Source organism: Copadichromis virginalis, linkage group LG20, assembly GCF_057382275.1.
Source record: "Copadichromis virginalis isolate Kocher_CV1m ecotype Utaka linkage group LG20, C_Virginalis_male_GT1.1, whole genome shotgun sequence".
NCBI classification, from domain to species: Eukaryota; Metazoa; Chordata; class Actinopteri; order Cichliformes; family Cichlidae; genus Copadichromis; species Copadichromis virginalis.
Genome location: NC_140637.1, coordinates 5,188,984 through 5,199,563, shown reverse-complemented (window position 1 = coordinate 5,199,563; position 10,580 = coordinate 5,188,984). Strand labels below are relative to the sequence as shown.

At 41.3% G+C, this 10,580-nt stretch overlaps 2 protein-coding genes across 3 annotated transcripts; both read right to left on the bottom strand.

Annotated features, from left to right (window-relative positions):
- Window positions 1-198: 198 nt before the first annotated feature.
- rbp7a (retinol binding protein 7a, cellular) lies at window positions 199-1,637 on the bottom strand. Its single transcript, XM_085444644.1, has 4 exons — window positions 1,458-1,637; window positions 1,159-1,337; window positions 917-1,018; window positions 199-786 (listed from the first exon to the last, which is right to left on the bottom strand). Exons 1-4 carry the CDS (start codon window positions 1,528-1,530, stop codon window positions 715-717), a joined length of 426 nt encoding a protein of 141 aa, XP_085300770.1. The 5' UTR covers window positions 1,531-1,637; the 3' UTR covers window positions 199-714.
- Window positions 1,638-3,316: 1,679 nt separating this feature from the next.
- On the bottom strand, window positions 3,317-10,555 carry nmnat1 (nicotinamide nucleotide adenylyltransferase 1). Of its 2 annotated transcripts, none has more exons than XM_085444641.1 (5): window positions 10,498-10,555; window positions 9,958-10,086; window positions 7,184-7,367; window positions 6,350-6,456; window positions 3,317-4,231 (listed from the first exon to the last, which is right to left on the bottom strand). In XM_085444641.1, exons 2-5 carry the CDS (start codon window positions 10,070-10,072, stop codon window positions 3,831-3,833), a joined length of 807 nt encoding a protein of 268 aa, XP_085300767.1. In that variant the 5' UTR covers window positions 10,073-10,086; window positions 10,498-10,555; the 3' UTR covers window positions 3,317-3,830. The 2 variants fall into 2 exon arrangements, with proteins under 2 accessions (XP_085300767.1, XP_085300768.1); XM_085444642.1 differs by having other exon boundaries at window positions 10,476-10,531.
- Window positions 10,556-10,580: the final 25 nt, after the last annotated feature.

Genomic DNA, 10,580 nt, shown 5'->3' with positions numbered 1-10,580 from the left:
AAACTACTGTTACCTGAAGCTTCTACCGCAGAGCTCAAGCAGCAAATCGTATGCATTAGTGTAACTTATAGTTGAAGTGTGTCAGCAGCATTCAGCCGACGGGGTACGGTGACTTTACCGGTCGATCCGATGGTGACGTGTGATTAATGGCACAAGAAAAACCTGTCAGTTTACTAAGAACAAGATAAAAAAAAAAGCTTCAACTTTTCCATCAGATTTATTTTTCTTACTCACATATTACATACAACAAAACTGTATTACAAACATCCTATGAATAACTTTCAGTTACACTGGTTATAAATGTTCTTGCATGAATGAGAAATTTACAGAAACATTGAACAAAATGCACGACGGAGAGCACAAGCGGCACCCGTGTCTCCTTTTTCTCATAGCTCTAAATATTTAACAAAAAAAGACATTTTTTCAGCCAGCTGAATGGTGCTATAAACATTCTTGACGGTTTGGGATAGAGGCACGCACCGACAGGCTGCTGGACCAGACAGACCAGCATCTGACAAAAGTATTGCAGCGATACCATCTAGTGGTGTAAATGCATACCCTGAGAGTACAGACGTTTCCACCTGAACCGAGTATATAAGCAACGGGGAAGACACCAGTCGCAACTCTCGGGGTGGGTTTCACAGTCAGGGTTTTACGCTGATAAATCTACTAATCTTCTAATTCTGGACCACCTCAAGATCCTCCTCCAACTCTTCATTCTTCTTCTCTCGTCTTTGAAACGTTCTTATAAACCTGCTTGCAGACTTTTCCTTCACAGAACAGCTCCTAAGGAGAAAAGGTCAGAAAAGTTTTAATAATTACATTTTATTTAAATATAACAGATTAAAATGAGTTCAATAATACATAGTTTTTAAATTCTGTGTATTATGTAGAATGTCCAAATTCACAGTCTTACCAGATGAAGCTTGTCATCTTCAATCCAGTGAGTCCATCCCCTGTTCTTCTTCTCTCCAGTCTGTTCACATATTAGTTTGTTCCCCTCCCATCTCACGAGTGACTGCACAGGTAACAGAGAAGCAAAAGCGTGAATCGCGACTCGTTTTTCAACATGCATAATATTCAAAATGCATCAATTATCTATGAAACAAACCCTTCCAATTATGATATTTATGATACACTTTAGCCATTCCCATTCACCTTCAGGTGTCTGTTGTCTAGTCCCTTTGTAAACTCGTTAAATTCCTGGCCCACTTTGAAGGTGACCGTGTAGTTTCGGAAAGTGCTCGTGGTTTTGACGACGAACTGGTCCTCCTGCCGCTCAATTGTTTTCTTTAAGGTAAGTTTTGCAGCAATTTTTCGTAAGGAAGCGCTTATGCCTGGAAAAGTGGAAAAAGAAGTTGAATGATAAATAGCCCCGCTGCCGTGTTTTTCTACAAAAGTGCATTTTGAATGATGTGAATGCACATACTCTGGAGGGAAACAACACGCGGACTTACCCAGCGCAATCATGTAGTCGTCAAAGTTGACATTGCTGATCATCTCCCATTTGCCACTCAGGCTGGCAGGCATGCTGACAGACTTGACTTTTCCTTCTTTTGGGAAGCGTGTAAGTGCAAGGTGATCCTGAGCCGGTCAGGTGCAGACTGCTGAGAGGAGGCTGAGGCAAATGCTGTTTATATGAGATCAGGAGACTCAGAGGCAGGTGTGTCCTGTCACCTGAGGATGAGAGAGGTGAACTGATTTGTTCCAGAGTAAAGAAGAGGCCAGACGTGTCAGACTGGTGCAACAGTTCAGTTTAAACATGGCTGTGAAAATTTGCCCCAGGCATCACGCCTTTATGGCATTCAAATCCTAATGGTGCATGTTATCCAGAAGCAGTGTTTGGATTTGAATGATGGACTGAAAGGCTTTTATCCTTTTCTTCTAATAAAACAAAAATATACTCAGAATTAATCACTTGTACAATGATGGCAAAGCAGTCACTCTATTTCTGTTATATAACTGCAGTAAATACAGCCATGTGAAAAGAGATTTTACATGACTAAGTACACAAGCGAAATCCACCCTAATTGCTTCGATAGGAATTAAGAAGGTAAGCAGCAGCAAGGAGCAGCTGGAATCGTTGGAATCATCACCGGGACAAAGCCTCTTCTCTCTAAATAGAAAAAGGCAGCACAGCCATAGAAGAGTGGACCAAAGTTCCTCCACAACCATGTCACTTTCTGTTTGACTGAAAAATCAAACAGAAAGTTGTAACTTCCAAGTTACTGTTTCTAAAGGTGGTTCTACAAGCTAATATATATATATAGGTAATAATAATAACAATAATAATAATAATAGGTAATAATCATGGAATAAGGGCTGCACAGTCCTGTTGAAATCTTGATTTTTCACGACTGTAAATGTTATATTGACCGATTTGCACACTATACTTTTTACTGCACAGTTAGAGAAATCTTAAATTGTGATTATATGTATTTATCTCGTAGTGTAGTAGCTGGTAGGCATACATTATCTGGCACTTTATCTTTTTTTGTAATCTTTTTGTACTATGTGTGAATTTGCTGTGGCACTGGACTCTCTCTGAGTTTCAACAATCTACATATTCCCAGTTAAAAGAAAAAAAAAATCATGCTCATCTCATTTAAGGTTTTATATTTATATAATAGTTTTATAGGGAGAGGGATTTCAATATTCCAGTCTAGACATAAACAGAATCAAACAGCTTCTGTTTCTTACAAACAGGGCTTACGTAAAAATGGCACACCTTTATGTGCAATGAGGAACATAGTGACACTCTTGCATTATCTGGCATGCAGTGTGAAAAGGATTGATGTAAGTCAAGTGTGGAAAAAATAAATAAATGAAACACAGGGCACTTATCCAAATACTCGCGTTGTTGTTGCTTCTTCTGACGGGGTGTCTTGTGACATGGGAAAACCACGTCAGGGTTTTTTCCCTGCCAACGCTCGAAATGTGCGTAAAGACAATGCAGACGTATTAACTGCTTAAATAAAACACAGAGGAGTTTGGGATGCTAGCTAAAACATACTCAGAGTAAATTGGTAGAAATAATAATGTTTTTCAAAACGAATCATAATAAAATTATTATTATTATTAAAATACTACTAATAATAATGATCAATTCTGATACTAATGATGATGTTCTGTGTTATATTCTAGTTTAAACCCCATTACTATAATCACATCTCTTCATTTGGCTGAAGTTTCGTTATTTCACCGGAAATCTAAAAGTAAGGATAATCCTGCGAGATAAGCATTTTCATCATGAAAGCAAAGCTAGGACTTTTTAAGGATTCTTATCTGTGCGATAAAAGCAACAATGAACGGCTCACAAGGTGGTAAACAAAGTGCTGTTTATTTCTAGAATATCACATATCATGTCTTTATCATCAGATCTGAAGAAGTGGGTATTTAAAGCATGGAAAAATACAGCTCTAGGTACAAAAACACGTTGACTAACAGGAGTGCGCTGAAGCCAGACATGGAAAGGATAATTGTGGTAAAACAAGTGTGATTCAATTAATTCTCTATGCACCATATTTCATCTAATAAAAACATCGTCGGCTCACCATTTCACAGTTGAATGTAAATCCTTTGATTGACTGGAAACACATTTATGTGACCGCTCATCTATATGATCTGCTGCTCAGTTATTTTGTGATCTTGTGTATTTTTCCACACACGCAAACAAAAAGTTCTGGCAAAGTGAAACTGTTACTAAATCACTTCACTCAACAACCTGAAACACACCCATTCTTAGAAAAGACCCCTGTTCAGTGCAGGCACTGTCGGAAGCTTGAATTATGTGAATTTGTGTTTTGTTTTAAATTCACAGTCAAATTTCCTCAACTTGAGGAAGCGCCCGTGTACCTCTGGAGGGGCGCTAGAACCACATCTGCGTTTTTCTGCTCGCTCTCAGAGCTGTACAGGCCGTGCTCTTTGATGTAGTGAATGACGCTGTCTGCCAGAAGGTATCTGACGCTCTGGCCGCGCCGCAGCGACCGCCGCACATGAGTGGCTGAGATGTCGTTAGTCACCCATTCGCGGACGATATGGATGTTCTTGCGATACTTCCACAGCAAGTCTGACTGGTGGATGAACTTGTGTGGATCGCTGTTGCTGCGGGTGATGCAAACCAAACCGTGGCGGCCCACGATCTCTGCGATATCCTCCTGCTTCCACATGTTGGGAATCCCAAAAGACTCGAGGACGTCAGCCCCGCACAGCAACATCAGCTGAAGGTCATCTGAGCACAGAGAAACAAGTTTGTCAGCACAACACAAGAGTCAACTAATCCACACTGTGCATATGCTTCAGGTCAAAAATTTTAGAACCCCCCAATTCTTCCAGTTTTTTATTGAAATTTAAGCAGTTTAATGTCTCGTTGAGATTAAAGCATAGAACAACCATGGAATCCATTTATAAATCAAAATGTAATCTAAACTTTTCATCAAAGTAGTCACCTTTGGCAGAGAGAACAGCTAAAAACACTCATGGCATTATCTCTACAATGCCATCCATCCGTCCAGCCGCATGAAAGTGAAACTCTCGGTTTACCAGTCAATCGACGTCCCTGTCCTCTACTATGGTCGCGAGCTCTGGGTAGTGACTGAAAGAATGAGATCGCGTATACAAGCGGCGAAAATGAGCTCAGCCACCTGAGAATGGCTCAGAGTAGAGTCACTACTCCTCCACATCAAAAGAAGTCAGTTGAGGTGGTTCAAGCATCTGGCAAGGATGCCTACTGGCCAACTCCAGAATGAGGCCCAGGGGCAGACCCAGGACCTGCTGGAGACACAGAGGCCTAGAAATGCCTCTGTGTTCCTCGGGATAAGCTGGAGGTGGCGGCTGGAGAGAGGGAGGTCTGGGCATCCTTGCTTAGGCTACTGTGCCCACGACCGTGCCATGGATAAGGAGAAGAAAATGGATGGATGGAAGTTTTTCCCAGCTGTGTTGCAGAAGTTCCCATAAATGCATGGCACTTTTAGGATGGAGAGTGTGCTGGCCATTCCATTCTTGTTTCTTTTTCCTACTGTAGTTCCGGCACAGCTTGGACTTATGTTTTGGGTTTTTATCTTGGTGTAGGATGAACCCCTGACCAACTAGGTGCATACCAGAGGGTACTGCATGGCAATGCAGAACCATTTTGGTTCAAGGTGCCTCTAAATCTGTACATGTCACCAACATCCCGAGACCATCACACTTCCTCCTCATATTTAAAAGTTGATGTCACACTCAACATGTTTTTTCTTGTTCAAAAGTAGGTTGGTAGGACCAACCGTCAAAGCTCGATCAACCTCCTTTGCTGCGGAACAGGTTTAAGTTCTTAATCCATTTCCTGTTCTCTAAAAAAGGCCGTTGTATATTTCTGAAATATGTATTTTTTTAGTTTTAGGTAACATTACACTATTTTAAGCTATTCGTTGGACTTGAGCTGCTTGAATTTCAATTTAAAGAATGGAAGAATTGGGGTCTTCTTAAAGTTTGGACCATTAGTGTATTCACTATCTGTCATGGGGCAGAACAGTGCATATGTGACTGCCTGAAATTGACACACATGAAATCAAATTCTATTTATTTCAGCTTCTACATCAGTTGAGTTTGAAGGTGTGGAATAACAAAGAAGTGCGCTTACTGGAACTTGCCTACATTAGCTGCGAATAAGAACACACCCAAATGTCCTAATGAATTGTCAGTGGTCACGTTGCACTGCAGATCATTGCAGGGTTGAAATTTTGATGAGGAAAGAGGGTGATTCATAGAATAAAGAAGAAGATATTCAGTTCTGCTGCACTGGTTTTAAACTGAACTGCTGACATCTTAACCCTGTAATGCCAAGTGTAACGTATTTGATACATGAGATTTTGTGACCTCTGCATCTTCTGTTTTCCATTTTTTTTCCTGAATAAATTGGACAGTAAGTATTTAAGTAATACATTGCACAAAAATGCCAACTGTAGCTCACATATAACTCATATATGCAAACTGATAAAATTGATATTTAATACATTTTTTGTCAGAATATTCTGGCAATTACACTTCATGGTTCAAGCTTTACAGGGTTAAGCGATGCTAGTAGAACTTAAATGCAAAGCATAGTATGCACTTCAACCTGCCAGCTTTTACAATGCACCTTCAGCAAAAATTCAAGTGCTTCCATAATGCATATTTTTCCCTTCCATCCCCCAGAGGCTCAGCTCGTGCTGTTAACACCACACCTGTGTATCCACACCCTAAACCCATTCTCTTGTCAGTTAAGCTGCAAACAGGAAAATCCTGACAACTACGTTTGTTGCATGGCTCGTTTGATGGACAAGAAAAGTTACAGACAATGACAGGGAGGTAAATGTATGGCATGACATACCTCTGTCTTTGTGATGATTCTCTTCTATGCGCCTCTTTTTTGCATACTTGATCGTGTCCACATCATCGATGTTCTGCTCTGATGCAAGAAGCTCCTCATAGTGATGCCTGTAAATTTACAAATTGGAATCAAAGATTTTTATCAAGCAAAAACCACGCTGAGTGTATACTATATTTACAGTTTGCTATAAAGTGGAAAAAGGCTACTATTGGTAGTTGTCAATCAGCAAAATAATGCTCCAAAATCCAATTCTCGTTATGCTAAATGCATTTGATCTCATTATTAAACTGTTTTTGTGCCTTTTATGGGTTTTTTTCTTCAAGTCTGTGAGGCTGCAGTTTTATTTCAGATTCTTTTCACCATCAGCATTTAATAATTTCAGCCTTCAACTTAAACAATTAAGGAATTTTGATTGACTTTGTCTGATTCTATCTTGTTTGAACTGCACCTGCAAAGTTCTGGGAAGTATTCGGCAAATCATAACATGTATCAAGTATCATACCAGTGAAGGCTCTCACATTTCCTGCCTTGCATTTCTTCCTTTTCCTGCTGCCACAGGAAAACAGATGACAAAGATTCTAAATAATGATTTCATTTATGTGAGGCATAATGATGTTAATTATCTAATATCTAATTAAGCCTGCACAAGTTTAATTTTAATCCCTAAGGTTTAAATCAAACCTCTATAATGGATTTTGTTACTTTAAGAATTAATTTATCTAGAACACACACACACACACACACACACACACACACACACACACACACACACACACACATATATCAAATCTAAAGCAAAGCAAAAGCACTCAGACGCAAGAAATGTCAACTCACCGAACTACTTTAGCCGTTTCCACCCACTCTGGCTGCAAACTCTCCCAGGAATCCACCATAACCCAGTCTGAGCTTTCGGTAGCCAATCGAGTCATCTCCAGACGGTGGCAGGCTTCAATCAAGCCCTTTTTCTTATATGCATCACCCACTGGAGAGATGATTCCTCTCACCACCTTATACTGACCTTACGCACAAAAGAAGACACGTGTTTAAGTACTGGTCAGGTAAAATATTATATTTGAATTATTAGACTTTATTGGACAGAACAGTAGAGTAGAGAAGAAAGGTGGAAGAGAGCACAAGGGAAATGACACACGGGAAACTAAGCAGAATAGAATCCAGGCAGCCACAGCCGAAACAAAGACAGAATCAAAGAAATCAGCATTTACTGAATAAATAATTGGTTCTAGCTCGATAGTGTAGTGGTTTACACATTAGCCTAACAAACAAAAGATCCCTGGTTTGATCCCAGGTCTGCCAAATCAAAATACCGTATTTTTGCAACTATAAGGCGCACATAAAAGTCTTAGATTTTCTTTAAAAAGTGCGGCGCGCCCTGTGTGTTGTAAGGAGGACGTAGTAGAGAACACCATGAGAACGCTAAAGGGTGAAGTGTGGGCGTTGATCGTATATACCGGACAATCGCACATACCTGTATAAAAGGTCAGGTATGTGCGATTATGTGGAACATCGTTGTTTTAACAACCCTGAAAATGGCAAAGAGACACGCTTATGAAGCACAGTTTAAACTGAAGGCCATCAGCTACGCGGAGGAACATGGAAATCGAGCAGCCGCGAGAGAATTTAAGATTAATGAATCGATGGTTCGCAAGTGGAGGAAGCTGGAAAACAAGCTCCGACAGGTCAAGAAGACGCAGCTGAGTTTCCGCGGACATAAGGCGAGGTGGCCCGAGTTGGAGGAAAGGCTCGAGCGGTGGATCATCGAGCAAAGAACGAGCGGGAGAAGCGTTTCGACGGTCACCATTCGACTAAAAGCAGTTTCGCTAGCAGAAGAAATGAAAATTGAACATTTCCGAGGAGGTCCGTCTTGGTGCTTTCGTTTTATGAAACGGTGCCATTTTTCCATCCGGACCAGGACTACGGTAGCGCAGCAACTTCCAGCGGATTATACCGGTAATGAAAAGCTGGCCATCTTCCGCTCCTACTGCAGCAAACACATCGCCGACAAAAACATCCAGCCCAGCCACATCACAAACATGGACGAGGTCCCGCTCACTTTTGACATCCCGGTGAGTCACACTGTGGAGAAGAAGGGGACCAGCACGCTAGCGATACGCACAACGGGGCACGAAAAGTCTTCTTTTACTGTTGTGCTTGGCTGCCATGCTAATGGACAGAAACTGCCGCCTATGGTGATTTTTAAGAGAAAGACTTTGCCTAAAGAGAAGTTTCCAGCAGGAATCATCATTAAGGCAAATGAAAAGGGCTGGATGGATGAGGAAATGATGAAAGAGTGGCTGAGGGAGGTGTATGTAAGGAGACCAGGTGGTTTTTTCCACGCATCACCATCGCTGTTGATCTGTGACTCTATGCGTGCCCATCTCACAGCCAATGTGAAAAAGCTAGTGAAACAAATGAACTGTGAGCTTGCTGTCATTCCGGGAGGCCTGACAAAGGAACTCCAGCCGCTGGACATCGGTGTGAACCGCCCGTTCAAAGTAAGGCTGCGAGCGGCGTGGGAGCGATGGATGACCGATGGAGACCACAGTTTCACCAAGAGTGGAAGGCAGCGCCGGGCGATTTACGCCACAATTTGCCAATGGATTGTAGATGCTTGGGCTAACATGTCTGCTGGCACTGTTGTTCGAGCTTTCGCAAAAGCCGGCATCATTTCCGAGGAGCCGCACGGCACGGAAAGTGACTCTGACGGTGAAGAAAGTGAACCTGGAATGTTTGATGGAGATTTAGCACAGCTGTTCAATTCAGACACAGAGGACGAGGACTTCGATGGGTTTGATTGATGACAATTACCGGTAATAAAAATGTGAGTACCTAACTCAGTTTTGCTCCCGCTTTATTTTTAAACACGCATACTTGTATGCGCCCTATAATCAGGTGCGCCTTATGTGTGTGTTAAATACAGTAATGGCACACATAACTGAGACTGCGCCTTTTAGTACGGTGAGTCTTATGGTCGTGAAAATACGGTATGTGGTGAAATGCAAAGTCATTCCAGCTGGAGGGGTCAGGAAGGGGATCTGGCATAAAACTCCCAAATAAAGTATGAGGCACAACCTAATAGTGTCTATTAATAATATAATAATGCAATATTAAAACACTGCCAGCTTTTCTGTACTGTCATATTAATCAATTTACAAAAGCATAATTCCTTCTTGAACTATTTTGTATCTGGGCTTTTGGTATAACAATTTTATCCAAAACACTTGTCTCTCCAATGTACTAATTCACAATCCCTTTTTACGACAAAGCTACCCCTTTCACTTAATTTTTGCACATCTATCCATCTTCTTCCAATTTATCCATTTCAGGATTGCAGGGTACATCCTGGGTAGATTGCAAATATGTTGCAGGGGTAACATATAGAAACAGAGAACCCTTCATGCACACATTTGCACCTACAGTAAGTTTAGAATCATCCCATGCATGTCTCTGCGTTGGGTGACTGTGGGAGAAAGCTGGAGTACCCAGAATTAAAGCTGGAGTATCATTCATTCATTTAAAAAAAAAGAAAGAATGGATGATAAAGGTGGAGATGCATCACACTAAAAGATCCAATTTTCATGTAACTCAACCTGTGTCTTCCAGGTGATCTCGTGCCAGTTCAAACATCCTCATGTGCATGTTGGTGATGGGGTTGAAGGACCCGCAGGCCAGCAGGACCACTTTGGTTATACTGTGACCCTCCATGGCTCATACTGGAGCTGGGTTTGCACAAATAAGGAGAAGAAACGAAGACTGATTAAGACTTGGCTGATCACATGTCGAGAATCGCTTTGTGGGGGGCGGAAACAGTATATTTGTATCAAGAGAGTAGTTTAACCTCGTAAATACAGTCTGTGAGCTTCATAAAGTGGAACTACAAACGTAAAGAAAACTAAAGCTCGACGCTTTATCTATGTTAAACGTTAGCATTCGACTATAACAAGTAGCTAACTTTAGCTTATCTATTGAGCACACAGCGCGAGCCTCCTTTTACGTCCAAGATTCAAGTACGGGACCCTTAAACAGACAAAACATGAACTCGGTGCTTAACTTAAAAGCAAATTATGCGTTTTTAATATAATGTCAAATAATGTAGTCATTGTAGTACCAAGACAAACAGCTACAGATACCATTTGTGTTTCACCCGCTTCCTCCTTTGACGTCACGGACTACGCTGTAAAATCCACTAATCCGATTGGACACAATCGACAAG

Coding starts and splice junctions, on each gene's coding strand:
- nmnat1 (XM_085444641.1), bottom strand. CDS start 10,072: ATGGAGGGTCACAGTATAACCAAAGTGGTCCTGCTGGCCTGCGGGTCC. Junction 7,368..9,957: donor AGATCACCTGGAAGACACAG/GTTGAGTTACAT, acceptor TTTGTGCGTAAG/GTCAGTATAAGGTGGTGAGA. Junction 4,232..6,349: donor GAATCATCACAAAGACAGAG/GTATGTCATGCC, acceptor CTCTGTGCTCAG/ATGACCTTCAGCTGATGTTG.
- rbp7a (XM_085444644.1), bottom strand. CDS start 1,530: ATGCCTGCCAGCCTGAGTGGCAAATGGGAGATGATCAGCAATGTCAAC. Junction 1,019..1,158: donor TAGACAACAGACACCTGAAG/GTGAATGGGAAT, acceptor TTACCTGTGCAG/TCACTCGTGAGATGGGAGGG. Junction 787..916: donor AAGATGACAAGCTTCATCTG/GTAAGACTGTGA, acceptor TTTTCTCCTTAG/GAGCTGTTCTGTGAAGGAAA.